This window comes from Platichthys flesus, chromosome 18 (genome assembly GCF_949316205.1).
Source record: "Platichthys flesus chromosome 18, fPlaFle2.1, whole genome shotgun sequence".
In the NCBI taxonomy this organism is placed as follows: domain Eukaryota; kingdom Metazoa; phylum Chordata; class Actinopteri; order Pleuronectiformes; family Pleuronectidae; genus Platichthys; species Platichthys flesus.
This window is the reverse complement of record NC_084962.1, coordinates 9,141,083-9,158,550: the sequence shown is the minus strand read 5'-3', so window position 1 is coordinate 9,158,550 and position 17,468 is coordinate 9,141,083. Positions and strand designations below refer to the sequence as shown.

The 17,468-nt window shown below is 42.2% G+C and overlaps 1 protein-coding gene across 1 annotated transcript in view; it reads left to right on the top strand.

The window, feature by feature from the left end:
• Positions 1–2,257: 2,257 nt before the first annotated feature.
• LOC133973915 (MAM domain-containing glycosylphosphatidylinositol anchor protein 2-like) overlaps positions 2,258–17,468 on the top strand; it is a 78,553-nt gene continuing 63,342 nt past the window's right edge. The window contains exons 1-4 of the mRNA XM_062411990.1: positions 2,258–2,426; positions 2,630–2,899; positions 16,061–16,152; positions 16,238–16,475. Coding sequence (XP_062267974.1) covers positions 2,258–2,426; positions 2,630–2,899; positions 16,061–16,152; positions 16,238–16,475 — 769 coding nt within the window. The remainder of the gene's footprint in view (positions 2,427–2,629; positions 2,900–16,060; positions 16,153–16,237; positions 16,476–17,468) is intronic.

The following is a 17,468-nucleotide window of genomic DNA, read 5'->3' as shown; positions in this document are numbered from 1 at the left end:
GTAATAGCGTTGCCTCCATGTTTTGGGAATAAGACTCCGTAGCACTTCGGGGGGGGGTATGGACCTCAAACCGAGACATTACCCCTCGCTGTGCTGAGGCAAAGTGAAAGTTGTTCTCATTAACCGCCATGAAAAGCACTATCGGCTTCACTGCCTCTGATTCACAGTCTTTGCAGAAGCGGGACGATTTGGGTTCCCTTCTCAATCAGTGAAATGGAGCGAGTGGATTTTCTTTAGAATCTGAAAAACGGAGAGGCTTTGGTCGAGAGCAGACCACATGCAGTCAACAAAGACTCTGAGTGGGATGGTTCTGTCACTAGTAAGGGAATTGTAGTTTTTTGAATTGATTGAATTGAATGTGATCGTGGGTTTGGGCATCAGAGAGGTTGGAAATCTACGAGGCAGAGAAAGAGACGTGCAAAAGGGGGAAAAGGGCTTTAGGAAACACAGAGAGGAAGAGAGAGGGAGAGGAAAAGGAAGTGAAATTGATGTTTGGCCAAATGGAGAAAGATGGCTGGGAACTAATGGAGTGGGGGTGGGGGACTGGAGAAGCTGAACAACTGGGCCTCATCAGATGCTCCTCCCATCTCTGTCCCGCTCTTCATTCATCTTTGCTCTTTTCCTCGATCTTTCTTCCTGCCCTCTATTAAAGCTTTAATTGGGTCTGAAACTTTGCGAGCTACCCAAGTCCAGAGATTAGCTTTATGCAGTCCAACCCTAAATAAATCCTGACTAAACTCCTGCTAATGTGCTATTATAAATGACTAATAACATATTTTTCAGTGATATGGTCAAATTGGGCTGAAATATCCGGTGACAATTAAAATATTAAGAATTGACCCAAATCAAGACTATGAGGTCACATTGAGGCCGTTTCAGTCCGGGACCGTTTAATTCGTCCTCTGCCTTCCCTGCCTCTGTTATTCTTTATTCAGACTTCACTGGAACGCCGCCCAACAATTTTTTTTTTTTTTTATATTCCCACTGTTCCTGTAGAAATGCAGAGGTGGCATTTTGAAATCTGTGTGTAGAACTGATTCATGATTAAATTAGGACCAGAACAGTACTGTTAGAGTAAACTCCCCGTCCTTTCTGCTCTTTCCCTTCCACCTCTCACAACATAATTCTCGCCCCAAAGTGTGTCAGAGTGGGGCAATTATCAAAAGTGTAATAGAGCAATTTCATCTCTCCTCAGACCCTCAGCTTGTACGAATAGTCGTTTATGCTGCCTTCATCATTTTCTTGGCTCTAATGCAGTCAACAACTTTCCCTGCTGCAATGAAAGTATAGGTTTAATTTTTAGATTTAGTTTTATTTATATATAAATAATTCCTAAAATGAAGGCAAAAACAAAGCTGGAGATAAAATATTTCCCCGTGACAGCGACAATAAATTTCTCAATAATTCCTTTGCCCTTTACCGACAGCCAGGCCTCCTGTTCCCGAAGCTCCTGTGCGCTTTAGCGTTCAATCTCTACATCAATATGTCCCGTCAATTCCCCCTCTCCAATTCGGTTTAATGTGTTTGTCCTTTCCATTCCTGCTCTGCCCCTTGCATTTTCCAAATAGATTTTCCTTCCAATCCGCCCCCCCACCCCCACCCCCCCCCCCCCCGCCTTCCCGGCCTTCCGTTGCCCCCTGCTGTGAGTAAAGCCTGCATACCAGAGACCTCATCTCACCATATCTGCTCCCAAGCAGAGGGGGTGACAGAAAGGAAGAAAGGAAGTGGAGTGTGGCCTGCATGGCTAATCTAATACAATTAACTTATCCCTGAGCCTCGCTGGCTACGAAGGGGTTCGAAAGATGCGAGTGATTGCCATGTTGTGTGGACGGCCCCAGCGTGAGGCTGACTCGTGTTTTAATCTGCCCTGCGTCCTCACGCTAGAGTCAGTCAGATCAGAGGTTCACATTGTCATCATATCCTCCTGGGCGGGGCTCACGGCTGACAGGCCCGGCTGGAATCAAACACAAATTATGTGTCAACGCTTGTTTTTCCCCCACTGAACCATCCACATTTCAGAAGCTGTTTGCAGGGACATGAAATGAAGGATAATCCACATGTCGGCAAGATGACAAATCTTTTTCTTGAAAAATTATAGAAACTTTTACTTGTTATTTTAGAGAAATATTCTTACATTTTGCTGCCTTTTTTTTCTTTGGATTCATTCAAACTTTATATATTCATCTCTTTGACCTTCCTGCGGAGCTTTTTGGCCTTTTGATGCTTTCTACATGCTTGTGTTGATTTGTTTACGCACATGTTCATACCAGTATTGCTTTGGTCTGAGCTGCAGGGGGAAACAAAGATCCTCAAGCTGAAGAACTTGCGGCCTCAGGACTACGCAAACTACAGCTGCGTCGCCTCCGTGAGAAATGTGTGTGGGATCCCCGACCGCAGTGTCATCTTCAGACTCACCAATAAGACAGGTAAGACGCATTTCTACTGGAAGCTTGGCAAAATAAACCCAAAGCTCTGTCCAACAATGCACAAAGCTGCCTTCATAAAGGTAGAAAAGGCGGATGAAGTGCTGTGCTCTTTCTCAGCAGAGTTATAGTATAATTGTCATAACTGCCAAAGTTGTCCATCTTCTGCCAGTCATTCTTAGACTCCACACTCTCTTCCTCCACAGCCTCCCCTTCCATCAAGCTGCTGGTGGAGGATCCCATCGTGGTCAATCCTGGCCAGACCGTATCGCTGGTGTGCATCACCACAGGTGGGGAGCCTACCCCAATACTCAACTGGCTCAGCAGTAATGACGTCCTGCCGCTGAGAAGCGTGGTGAAGGGGGGTACGCTCACGCTGCCCGCCATCTCCTCAGATGAGGCGGGGGTGTACAGCTGCGTGGCCAGCAACAATGTGGGAAACCCGGCGAAGAAGTCCACCACCATTGTTGTGCGAGGTGAGAAGGAATGACTGTGTAATGTACAGACCCCCAAAATAATAGAGTTCAATAATGTGATAGATAATATTGATACTGAGTCAACTCAGTATCAATTTCTATTTCGTCAATTTGCCTTTGGTCTAAGCCTTTTAGAACATTTTTGATTTCATTTTCATTTCAGAATAGTCTTTATTTCAAAATGACATCTTTACGATCAATTAATCGTATTTTCCCCAATGGCAACAATATAATTTTCATGAAGGGGATTTCTGACCCGAGTTTGCCCCCTTACCCTCAATCTCCTTTACTATGCTCAACAAGTACACGCGAGCAAATCTATCTCCTGTTTGCTATAGAAATCAAAGAGAAAATGCATTTCATGTTCTTGCTCTTGTCTGAGTCCTGTATATTCCTCTGAGAACATTTAAAGGATGTCAGCTCTGAATTTACTTCCCGTCAGCTTCTGCTCACACAAAGCCAATCACACTAGTTAGGAGAAGGCATGCACCACCATCTTAAGTTATGTGAGAGATTTGAATTTGCATTTAATTTGTTTAATTTACATCTGCAGCCTCTATTTCAAAATTATCTGTTTATTGTTCTGTTCAAATTTGCTGTATAATTGCAGTATAATTAAAATGAAAGCAAATTATTAAAAAAAAATAAAAAATCTGTAACTGGAATAAACTGGTACAATGTTTTTATAATGATCATAACAAGTTATTTATTTGATTTATTGTTTTTTTGTTTTTTGTTTAATACCAAACACTTCCAGCATCCAGTGTTAACAATGACAAAGAAATTGAATTATAGGTGAAGCATAATACTAGGGATACAAGGGCCATCAGTTGTAATGTGCACTAAGTGTCACAAAATAATAGATGAAATGGTTGTGTATAATATATCAGGGAGCTCAAATATTTTTTTTAGGATTGTACATTTTAGAAAATATCTTCTGCTTGTCTCTTCATTTGTTCAGAGATTACAAATTCCAGCCATGCAATGCATGCTATTAATGTTTGTTTTATAATTCATATTAGAATTGCCGTGTTAATCGTATTACAAATTGAAATGTAATTAATTTATAGTTTTAACAAGTGTCCTTCAGATCTGAAGCTTGACAGTTTGACCTTCCAATCACAGACAATCAGATTTCTCAAATATTATCAGTAAGGCTACTCTAAGACGGTCAAGGACAATGCTAAAGGCAAGTTAGAAAACATTAATTATAATACATAGATTAAAAAAGTGGCTAACCAATAATAAACAAGATCAGCAGGGTTAGGCTCGCTGCTGCCAGATTGGCCATTATTAGGAAAATATTTATTTGTCAAGCTGCTCTTCACCTGATAATCACAAGAAGAAGAGAAACCTTTGATCTTGCTGTACCTCATTAATAGCAAAGTGCTGCTTTTAGCAAACATTTAGTGTAGAGGGAACTTTGTATTTACGAACCTGCCATATGTTGCACACGGTGAAATGCTCAAAACTACTTTGAAGATTAATACGCAAGACAGGCAATTTCACTAACAGTGAAAAAAGCTGTCTTGTTAGAAGACCTGCACAGATGGAACATAATCCATGAGGAAATTGACTTTCATACTGTTAAATCAACTGCTATTACTAAGCTGCAGGATTTAGGTTGACGTGGGACTAGGCTTTCATCTATGACACAACAGAGGACCCCAGCGTCCTGAATGTGAAACTTCAGTCCACCTCTTGCAGGTGAATAAAAAAAGGATGCATTAATTATTGGGATACTTGCAGGCGAAACAGCATTCACAGGATGATCCACATCCACTCATCCTGTTTACATTTGAAGTTTTCCTCAGAAAATCTTACACACACGCACATTGAGCACATTTGAATCTGAATCCTGCTGGAACAAATAAGTCAGAGCGGATTCAGTGGAGGTAATCGCTGCAGTAAATTCCATGTTCTCATCCATGTGACACACGTCTGGAGTTCCCAGTGGTTCTCGTCTGAGCGAAATATCATCAAAACATTTCTTAGAACGCCTGGAATGGGCTGTTTGCTCGGCTTGTGATGACGCCACGTTGATTTGCGCCGGAGCTACTTCAAAATGGCCGTTAGTTAGTCCTCCTTAAACACTTCTGTAATATGCTGTCACATTTTATTGTTTGCGTGCTGGATGTTTATGTCTTTGGTGCAGAGTCAGGTTAGAAAATGTAGCTTTCATCCTACCTGGTGTATTTGCAGTGAAGCAGTGTTTCACCCCGCCCCCCCAATTTTACAGTTTTATGTTGAAGTTTCTTTATTACTGTTCACATGTGTGGCCTGTATATACGTTTGAATAAGATACTTAGCTTATTCTTCCAGTGCGTCACACAATGGCTGCTATGTTACTTTCTAAAAGATTACCAAAGCCACACATGCATTATTCTGACTAAATGGCATGCAGGGTACTCAGTCATTGATTATGCAGTTCAATTTGTGCAAACTGCAACCAATTGGCTTTATAAATCCAATACAGTGGTTACTTGACCCTGCTGAGTTTGCTGTTAGCTCTCAATTCTGTATTCTCATTGAGGGGATTCACTGACTTTGGCTCAGTGTCCAGGATCCACCACATCCTTCATTCACCTTCAATAGATAAACAGTGATACCCCCCCCCCCTTTTTTTTTGAGAGATGAGCATCGATCAGTAGTCTTATGTAATCTCTTGAAGTCATAGCTGACGTCTCTGTGACCCAGTCATTTACTGTGGATGTTTAAACAAGAGACAATCACGTAGTGGAGGGGATAAACTAGATTTATAACTCTGTCCTGAGTAAATCAAGTCAGTGAGTCATCACACATTTTAAAACCAAAGACAACAAGTCAGTCTGAAAAAAAAAGTCAGAGGCCTAAATGCCTTGGAAATACATGTATTTAGACTATATAAATTCATCACTAGATTGTCGCCCCAGCTAGTCCCCTAATGGCTTGAACCTCAGCAGTCTCCAGGTGGTGCCCAACCTTCCTTCAGTGTTTCAACCCTTAACCAGAATACTCTCTGGTCGCTGGTGGCTGGTTTGGCGCCCTCCCTCCTCCTGGTTTCCAGCTCATCTCCTCCCCTCTTTTGACGAACGGTCACCGAGCAAACATTTTAGATAACATACTTACGTGACATCTCAATTTAGTTTGGACTTTGTTTATCACAGTAAAGCCAATTAAAAAGGAAGACACATTTAAATGGGATCAGCAGATGCTTTAACATCCAAAACTAGTGCTGTCTTTATTTCATTTCTTTGACAGGCTCATAAACAGTGAGAAACAATCGGTTGGTAAGGAGGAGGGGTCTGTCTGACATTGCTAATTGACAGGAGATGAGTTCAGCCTGTTATCACACATCTCAGAGGCGCTCTCCTGAGTCTGATGAGCTGTCACTGACGCAAATGCAATTTTGGGATCAACATGCACCAGATGACGAGGGGTGGGGGTGCAGTATAAATCTACAGTGACAGGAAAGTGTCCAAATGCATTACATGGGTTTTTATTACAGACTTTTTGTTATGCGGTGGGGACACTACACCTTGTAATGGATTTTAGTTGTCACAGGGCCCCGTTGTCATTTCATTCTCAACCATTTCCATGACTCCAAACATGTATGATTTTTAGGTGATAAAATAAACATGACTTGTACACGTACATTCTCTCCATAATTATTTTCTGATGTCTGACTCTGCCACTGACATTTAACAAGCCAAAGCGTGTCCATGATGCCGCCTCGATCTGAATAATTTCTCCATTGTGTGCTCATGCTCTTGCGGCTTGTCTGAGGCACTTTATCATACCGAGCCGTGACTCTACTCAGAGTCACGCTGCATGAAAACAAGCTCACAGCTTCTTTTCATATCAAGGGGACTGCGTGGTTGGTTTGGTTTGGGTGCGTGCTAAGTTTCCACCGTGGAGACTGTCAGATGTTTGGATCGAGAGAGAAAAAATGATTTTATTTCTTTGATTTGAACGAAACCAACACTAGAAGCAGGATAGGGTGAGGCAGTCGTGACTTGATTTAACCATGTTATCAACTTCGCTTATAATGTCAATCTTTCATGTATGATTGCAGTGGAATTCTATTGAAGCTACTCAGCAAACCACTATACAATATCAACTACCATATAGAGTACCATCATGGCACTTAAATCAATTGACTGCATGTCACATTGTGCATTCTCTGGTAGACTGTGTGTGCGTGTGCATGTGTGCATAATTCCTGTTGATAAAATGTGCAGGTATCTGAAATGGGGATAATAAAACAGTCGCACATAGTACAAAGTCAAGAGTGTATACATGCTTTGTCAAAGAAATATTTTTCTTTAGCTGTGGCCATGAAGGATGTCACAGAAATGCGTGTCATCAGTCTGTGGGTGTATGTGCACATTTATGTTGATATTCATGTGCACATGCTGCCTGTGTACATGAAGCACCAACATTTTTGGTTTTGCTACGCTGAGTTTATTCTGCATGTTCAGTCAGGTCACTCTGTGGCCTCATCGGCGCCTGTCTCAGCTCAATCACCCCCCTCTCCAGTCCTTGAGAAGCCCTCTCAAACTGCTGTTGCCAAAGGGGGGCTGAGTGTGTGTGTGTGTGTGTGCATGCGTGCGTGCGTGTGAGTGAGAGAGAAAACACATCGCTTCCCAGCAGATGGTAGTTTCTCTGGCCATACTGTGCCACCAGCCATACTGCCTTCCAGGGCCTGGCCAGCTCCACAGTCAGCCCAGCAGGCTACTGGCAACACATCACCCTTCTGACAAGATCCTTTTCATGGATTAAGGGTCCGCAACACGTCTTCAAATGCAGGTCAAATCCCTGCTTCCTCCTGCCACTTGAGTCCATTCTGTGCCCAACAAAGACACCAAGCAGTGATACAAAGGTCCGAGTACTTTATACAGTAACTTCATCCAGGTAATTTTTCTGTATCAGTGTAGGCAGCTCTCAAATGGAGAGTATTTAACTGGAGGTGGTGTTGCTTGAATGGCCAGCATTTTGCTTCCATGTGCACACAAACACACAGAAATCCACAAATGCATGCAAAGCAGTGTGTATTTCCGATGTGTGAGGCAAATCATTGGATTTCCTCGACAAGTCCTCCAGGACTTCTCAAGGCTTTTTTCAACCCAAAACACTCATCATGCTGACCTGCTTAAGTAGACACAACTAATTCCAAACACATGCACACATCAGAGCATAAACACACAAGTTACAATCCACTACTTGTTACTCTGATTGGAGGCTTGCTGGTACATATAGACAAGTGAATATACAATCTTTTCCCAGTCCGAGTCCCCGCTGTTTGTAGTCAGACTCTTTGTAGGGGAGTAAACAATCATGACGCGCCTTGTAAAAACCTGGTGAGTCAACATGTGAATGACCCTTATCAAATTTGCTTTGGAACAAATTCTGGTGGAAAGCTGAATCCATTTCCATTCATGAATGCCAGATTTAATGGCTGGACGGCCAGAACTGGCACAGGCGGGCCAGTTTCTTGGGCTGCGGCCCTCAGGACTGTCTGTGTGCGGTTGTATTTGTGTGTGTATTTGTGTGCATGTGCATGTTTTGTTTGTGCATTCAGCGCCTGTGTGTGCAAATGAATCCCTTTTAGCATACATTTTAGCCGGAGGTCAGCCTGAAGGTTGAGAGCAGCGTTTGGGACTCCAGCACTCTCCCACCAAGGAATGGACATGTGTGATACTGTAAAGGTGCTGGTGCATGAGGAAGGTGCTGGTGCTAAAGTGGGGATGCATGGGGTGATAACAGGAAAAATGAAAGGTGTTTGGAATGCCTTGTGTGTTGAGCCTTGCTAATGACCGTTGTCCTTTTTTTGTGTTTAACCTTGAGGCAGAGGAGAGTGGCAGTTAGAGAGACATCCATCTGGCTCCGAGAGATGAGTTCACTCCTCATGCTGATATTCTCTGTGAGAGTGAATGGAGAGCACAGTGTGAGGCCTGCCGAGAGACGGACAGACAGGGCAGACTGAAAAATGAGATGGACTGATGGGTAAATGGGAGGATAATGATTCAGAGGCAGAGTGGAGTGAGGCATGTCTTTCTTCTCAACCAAACAACGGCAGAGAGAATGTACTGGAGAGAGTGAGGGCTGAAAAAAAAAACACACATTCAAACATATTGTTCCTGTCGTGCTGCTGGCGGTGTGTGCACATTTCTGATGCCTTTGTGTCTTCATCCGTACGTGTGTACATATGTGCGTGTCACCAGGGCTGTGTGTACCTCTGCCCTGCTAAGAAGCTCCCATGAGGCAGCATTGTAATCCTGCTGTGTGACACGAGCTCTCTGTAGAAGAAGGCCTCAACCAAGGCTTTTCTCTTTGTGCGATTATCTGCGCTTTTCATGTACAAGCCACACATTATTCCCACAAGCTATTAAAGCTGCGGAGAATCGTACTTACAGGCTCCCTGCAGGCAGGAGCACTTCAGTTTGTGGTTTTAAAAGATGGAACAGGAGAACAGTGAAAAGTGTGTGGTAATGATCTGAAAGAACGCAATGAATATCCACAGAACTGCCTGCAATCACCGGCTAAATGGGCTACAGGAGGCATCTGATGCAAATGTGAGCAGAAGCAGAACTCTTTCTTCTCCTTATAGTACTAAGAATAAAGTAGCACCTGCAAGTGTCCCCATAGTGGATGTTTTACTCCCTGGCCTGTTGCCACAATCAAGGTTCAATGACAAGAAGCTCTGATGATGATAAAAGGGAACCAGCTCCCAAAAATCCATCAATAATGCATGCAGAATTTGTTTGCGCATATGCTGAGTTGTGTTTTGTGCCCCAGAGCTTGTGATACTGACAATGTTTAAAAAAAAATATCAGTGGATTTTCCCCTCTGTGTGCTTACATTCTGCTTATCGCACCTTGCTTCACTTGGCACCTAGCAAAGCAGATGCCACCTAGTCCAAGCTAACAAGCTGTTGTAAATCAATCTCACTCGGAGCGCTGAATATTTATCGAAGAGTCCAAACACCGAATGCGATCCAGATAAAGCCTGTGAAGAGGAATTGTATCCATTCAGACTGAGATGACACGATTCAACTTTTTTGTCATGTTGCCTGGAAAATCTCTTAAATGAGTTTAATCCACAAATCTCTTGGCAGAAATAATTAAATAATGTTCATAAAGCTTGGAGTGAAAGATCACTCATTTATAGAAAAGCTGGTTGCCATACTCACAATGCACTCTGGCTTTTTGTACACTGTTTTGTCTTTATTGAAAAAATAATTGAGATAATAACAAAGACAGGACATAAGACAACAAGCACGTTCATCACAGGTAAGTTACGATTGGAGAGAACATGTACAGGGGTTGGGTTACATCATATTTATAGGTCTAAAATTATTTGGCCGATGTGAAGAATGAAGTGAAAGTAGTTGTTGGCATCATCTCTCAGAGTGAAAGTTATTTTCTACACTTTTTAATGTTGTATGGCTCATATCAGCTTTAGCGAGGTTGTGGGGATGATACATGATACATACACAGAAAACCAAAACCGGTTATCATGATATCTACCAGTGGCACCACAGCCTCACTGCACATTTAAGAAGTAGCTGAGAGGAGCACTTAACTCAAGTCATTTTATTAGTTAGATCACTGCTTTTTAGCTGCCTCGCTGTACTTAGATTTCATTTTGACCTTGTCACGTCCTAAACAGAGATGGAGAAGGCTTGAAACGGGAGGCTGATACCTTGTTTCCATTTGCTCTTGAATGTTAGTTCAAGTCCAGAGCTGCTCCTGACCTCTCTTAGCCCTTGATAAACATCTGCGAGAGGGTCTCTGCCTACCTGAGTGTGAGGTTGGTCGGTCTGCCTTGGTCGACCGGGGTCAAGCAGGCTGTACCAGTCATGATCCCTCCGCAGGTTCACCATCAGGAACCCTGTTACGAGTTTGACTTCCACTAGAATCCAGTTTTATCGTCTTCTCGGCGCTCCGACTCTGGCGGGGCCGATCCGAGGACCTCACTAAATCATCCAATGAGGAATAGCGATGTGTGTACAAAGAGGAGGGACTTAATCAACACCAGCACATTCCCAATCCATTTATTCCCTTTAAAATGATCAAGGTTCTCCTGCAGGAGCTCGGTTCAGTTCAGTTTTTATTATTCGGTCTGAAATTTGGCAGCAAAACAAGATTGAGTCCAGTGAGTTTTTCTTATTTGTACTAGCAAAGTGCAGCTGTTAACAAAAGAGAAACTATCTTATTTTGTGTGCCTATAACTTGTTTCTGGTTACTGAGTGATCAGAAGGGGCATTGTGTATCACTCCTGCTACTGATGAAAGGTCCAGGTTTAGTGATATTTACAGAATGTTTTAGTGGTTATACTGTGGTAAAGTACCTTTAACGAAGTCATTTTCAAGTAAGATATATGTACTTTTACTCAAGTATGGCTTTCAAGAACTTTATACACCACTGGCCCTTGGCAGGTTCTAAGTTTGCTTATGCATCAGGTAGCTATGATGGAGTTATGAACTATAGCTCCACTTCCTCTTCTGTCATCCAGAGTGATGTGGACTGTGACAATGCTTTCAGGAGCCCGGCAGGAGAGACACATGATGGAGCAAGAACCAGAGCCTTGTAGCTAAAAAACCTGGAAGGTGCCATGTGATGAAATATTCTGATTTGGCTGCAACCCTACTTAGCAGCCAATGGACTGTGGACTTTATCTAAATGTGAATCAACCCACTTAGGGGAAAGAGAGATAATGTGACACAACTGAAACCTTTGAAAAGGATCCAGTAAGTGCATCTTGATTTGCAATTGCTTTACGCAGGCACATGGATGTTTTTCACAAGGCTCAAGTATTGATTTGTACATGTTTCACAGGATTTGTCTAGCCTACATACAGTGGTAAAATACTAATGTCCGAAAAATGCAGTATTCCCTTTGTAGGATAGTAATGGTGTTGTGGAAATTGTGTCGCAATAGTTGGAGCCAGTGTTTTTTCTCCAGAGCAAATGGGAAAGTTCTGTCTCCATGCAGAACCTTTGTTAAAGATTCATTTCTTTTGCCATGAATTGTTTTTTAGGAATGTAGAAGGACGGGGGACATTGCGATAAAGTCTCCCCCCCTCTGCTCTTCTCACCTCCCCACAGTTTCCCCTTTTTTTTAAAACTACTCTACTTTTAGATTCTCTATCATGCATAAAGAAACAGGCACCATTTTAGTCACAGCAGCTGTCCAGCAAAATTTACTACAGCCGGCGGGAAGTAATGCCCACTTATCTCTCTTGTACACAAATGTAGTCGATTTACAGGAATGCCTCCTTGCTATTCAATATTTATAGTCAAATAAAATGGCAGGAATGGAGGTTTGAAGGCGGAGGAGGCCGGGAGGGAACCGATGCTGAAATATGCATGAGTGCACATGTGCAGCACCGGCTATTTCGACGTGCACCGCAGGTCTGTGCTGAACAGAGTGAAAGCTGAGTCACCCGGAGGAAGAAGTATTGGAAAATGTAGGGGACACTGAGGTGACCACTCAGATTTAATCTGAGATTTCCCCTCCCAGGTTAGCTCATACTGAAGATCTGCGGTTGTGCGATCTGAATGTAAAGTGCAGGGCGTTGTCAAAGGAGAATGTTGCTCTTATGGTGGACTTTATTTCTTAACAAAGTAGACAAACAGTAGGTCAGAGATGTCTTCTAATAGAATAGAATAAATCTGGTTTATAAATTAAACAAAAGGTGAGGAAGAGGTGGTTGTTTAGATTGCGGCTGTACACACGTTTATATGGACACCAATATTCCGATATAAAGCATATTAGGCCAATTGTCTGAATAAGATACTGCAAGGTTAATAATATTTTCTGAAGAACTAAACCCAATTAATATCTTATCTGGAATAAGCAATAATTTAATGAAGACAAGTGGAGATTTACAACTTCAGTCTTATTTTAATCTCTTTATCTTTATTGCATACTCCTACTGGGGTTTTCACATTAGTTTGCATTATACGCTGGGTTTGAGTGTAATCAAGATGGAAAAAATGTTGTGGACTTGAAGTTAAGTTTTGCAGAATTAGAAAGAAAACACTAAAAGGTTTATATGGTAGTATTCTGGAATAATTACAGTATTTCAAGTTGTTGTCGGGCGTATGATGTAGTGGACGTAATGTTGAGGACAATCATAATCAGACTAGGCTCTGTAACATTTAAACTTGGAAAATGAATGAAATATTCTATCCGCGTGTCATAATTGATTTCAAATTCTGAGTTTGCAATCCTTCCACTCAAAACCCTGCGCTACCACTCAAACATCCCCTGCTTGTGCTTAGATTTCTTGCGCCCCAGCGTCAGCTCTCCTCTTTGCACAAAAAGTGAGCTCTCGCACTTCCTGCGCTCCATAACAGGGGCCGGAGTGCAGGAAAGCTGTCGAAGCAACAAAATATCTGAGAGCAGGTGCATTTGAGAACAAGCAGAGCAAATCTAAGCACAAGTAGGGTATATTTAAGTTTTGAGTGAAAGCGTTTTGTAAATCTGAATGTGATATCAATAACTAAAAGACCACGCTCTTAAATAAAGATTTAAAAAGAAACATAATTTATGTAAACATCCTATAATCAGAGTAAATTTCTCGTTCAGAATAAATAAAATAGTCACATTAGTATTGGGATTATTAATATATCAGAGTGGGGCTTCTTCTTAATTTCAAAACAGTTAATGGTATCACTTTTTTTTACACAGGTTGATTTTTACTTGCTGATATTTTTGGGGATAGTTGAACTACACTCGATGTTCGCATAGAAGAAAAACACTGAAACGACAACACACTGTGATTGTAGCACAGAAACCACTCTGAGTGCCCCGCTTCACTCTCTTAAGTGCTATCACACATCTCACAGAGGTACCAACCTGACTAGTCACTTCCCAGCTCAATTTAAAGTGAATGAATAAAGAGATGGGGGTGTGATGGAATAAGGCAAACAGTGTAACAGTGCTAAGTTTGGTTTCTTCTAGATGGAGAGAATCATTAAACACTTCATGATTACAGCCCTGATCAACGATTAGTGCTCAGCTCCTCAAGGCCCTAACCTTAAGATCCACTCCAACCATCAAGTCTACATTGTAACATGGACCATTTACACTCAGTCGTCATTAAATAGGGGCAATGGGCCAACTTTGATTCATCACATCCTGCGGTCGGTAAAGTTTATCTGCACCGCACCAGAGTTTCAGTCTGCCGCAAGGTCCAATTTTGTGGAGCATTTATTCAGCCGAATACCATTTTTTTTATTCCAGAGCACTGAAACGTACGCTTGTGGGCATTTCCTCAAAATTTAAATTTAAAAATATTTACAGAGACATTTTCATGAAAAAGCTCAGCTCTGGCTTTGCAGTAAAGAACAGCTATGTCTGCCATGGTTGTGTTACAGTTTCTTGAATTGAGTGGAGAATATATTTGAGCAGGATGAAGGGGAAATGGAGAAGAGCAGTTAATCCAAATGTTTATCCACTGTCACCTGTGACAGCACAATCCCTCCCTTAGAAGTGTGTGCGTGAATGCGTGTGTGTGTGGGGATACTACTTCCTACCAGGTCTTATGGGGATGTCACAGCGACACAAAATCCTTTTGACGCTGTCACCATATACGTACAACGTGTCCACATGCACATGATTTCACTGCCTCACATGGGATTGAAGGAAAATATGAATCTCCTTATAGAGACACTCGCCTCATGGCCTCCGCTATATGTCATTAACCTTTCACTGTGTATGTTGGCTTTAGGAAATTCAATGTTGGCATTTACAGCATGTGTTGGATGTATACTGTGATGCGGATCTGAGCCCAAATGGGAAATAAGTGTGGGTTGTTAGTGATGCCTTGTATTATCTTTGTATCCATAAAGGTCACAGATATGCAGCACACCACATTATGATGATTACCACAGTTTCCACGCCAGTACTACTGAATTTTCTAAACAACTTGATAGACAGGCAGTGCCGTGGAGAATAGGAATATATATAGGATACAAATACATAAATGCAAATGCACTTGGTTTTTAAAGGGTGGAGTGTGACATGATTGTATTATTTGACATGCGTCACAAACAGGATCCTCTGCACGCCGACTCAAACGGGAGGAGGCGGATCACGTCAAGTAGACATGTGTCGTTCGTCTCTTCCCCCGAACGTGCGGCTCTGCAGGCATCCCGGTGCCTTGCACATTCAATTTCCTGTGTTTAAATCTGACACACATGTTTTGTTTTCATTTTGCCTTTAACAAACTGAATATGATAATGTCACTTGGGAATTGCTAGATGAAAAGATTTCCATGGTGCCGTCAGCTGTTTTTGCCCAGGAGATGAATTGAACAGTAGGCGCAGGGTTTGGAACCAAAACAGCATGCATTATAATGAAATCATCTTCTTTCTGCTGTTCAGAGAAGCTATGCTTCGAAAATGGAGTTGCGATCCAAATTGGATTAGGAATGGTTGATATTTTGCTCGGTATCTCTTCAATTTCAGTGTGTGTTTCTGTGCAGGTTTGTGTGTGTGTGTGTGTGTGTGTGTGTTTGTTTCTCTGTGTGCGTTTGCCTGCTCCAATGCTGTGAGATTCCTCAGTCCACAGCTTTCAGTATTCATGTTGGATCAAAGCATCTGTTAACTTCTCTGTTTGACCCTCCGCTGCATCAACAGCTAAAGTTTCAGTTGCTTCTTTAAACGAACAGTCACGGTTGTCATATCAGCGACATCACTTACACTTCAGGTTCAAACCACTGTTACAATTTCACGACCTAGGTGGTGAGGTAACACGCATGAGGGAAAAACAATCGTTCTCTGCTCAGATCAGTTATTTCAGGTAGCTGTTACACAATCCAGTCTTTCACAGCATGTAGAGAGTGTGTGAAGTGTGCAAATGCTGAGCAAGTATGAGTCACACCGACAGAGTTACAACGCGTTCACTGGAGAGGTGCGTACCGGCACTTTACGGCACAAGTGTGGACATTAAACAAAATAAAATTGCTGAGAAAAAATCTATTTAAAAAATCCATAAAACCCCGTCTCTGGGATTACTTCTCAGAAATTACATCAATAAAACAAGGGCGGTCGTAACCTACAGTGAAGGTCCCAGGGTTTGTTGTTGCAGTGTGTCAGAGACTTGCAGAGAAAGAGAGGATTTGTTTACAATTGTAGATCTAGCTTTAACGCAATCGATTTTTCTTCCACAGCTTTGAAAAAGGGACGATTCTGGATCACTCCTGACCCCTACCACAACGACGACAACATCCAGATTGGACGTGAAGTCAAGATATCTTGTCAGGTATAGTCAAAAGAAGTACACACACACAAGCAGTTAGAATAGGTCACGTTTCAGTGTAATACACGTCAGGTAACAAATGTTCTAGGTGGAGGCGACCCCACCAGAGGAGCTGACGTTTAGCTGGCTGAAGAACGGCCGTGGGCTGCGGAGCTCGGAGCGTATGGTCATCACCCAGACGGACCCCGACATCTCCCCAGGGACCACCAACCTGGACATCATAGACCTCAAGTTCACCGACTTCGGCACGTACACCTGCGTGGCCGCCCTGAAGGGAGGAGGCATCCCCGAGATCAGCATCGACGTCAACATCTCATCCACAACTGGTGAGCCTCACACCCCGTTGTGTCAGCGAAGCATCTACACACCTCCCCCAACATAAAATACACACACACAAACTGAAAAACACTAGTGTCGAAGTAAAGAAAAACATTCTAGTTTCTTAGGCTGTCCGGCTAGAACACTTTTAAAGAAAACACAGTTTTTGCTGTCAAGCCCGTCAGTTTTAAAATAATATGAATTTTGTTGTGTCCAGTCAGATTATCATAGACAATTCTTTGGAAGTAAAAACTGACACTGTAAATAGTTATTTATAATAAAATATACTTTATTGCTGGACATGAGCAAGTTCAGGTTTTCAAGCAATAATACAAATAACACATATGAACCTGAATATGTGCATAATACGCCACCTTAAATTCAGAATGTAACAGAATGGTAGCAATAATAAAAAGTTTAATTCATTTCTTTAGAAGGGCAGTTCATCCAAATTCTCAATGATTTTCTTTCCCAATGAACCTCCAGTGGTTTCTAGCAGAGAAGATGCTGATGTTTTTATACATATGTCACTGAAGATGCACCTGAAATCAGCAGGAGAGGAAGAAACCTCCTCTGTGGTTCTCACTTTTAAACTTTTAAAGCTGCATTGTAGTTGCAATTTTAACAATTTTTTTTTAAGATTTGTTCCGGAGAATAATCTCACTTCAAAATGACAACCATGACTTCTCTGGAACCGTCTCAATGACAAGTATCTTAAGGCATCCGCAGATGAAACCACAACTACTTGCAGTGAGCAAGAGAGAGAGATTTTGGGTGAACTGTTCCATTAAAGCTTTTCCTGGATGGTCTCCACAGGTTGGGACAGTGCATGTATATCCTCATTAGACTATTGTTAACTGCCAGATTAAATTCCAGTATTCTGTCCAAGGCTGAAAACCACTGTATTCGACTGTGTTCACATTTACTGCACGCAGCATTGTGTTACAGCACCACACACTCCATTGACTGTTTAATCTTACTTCTCTGAACCGAAACCGACT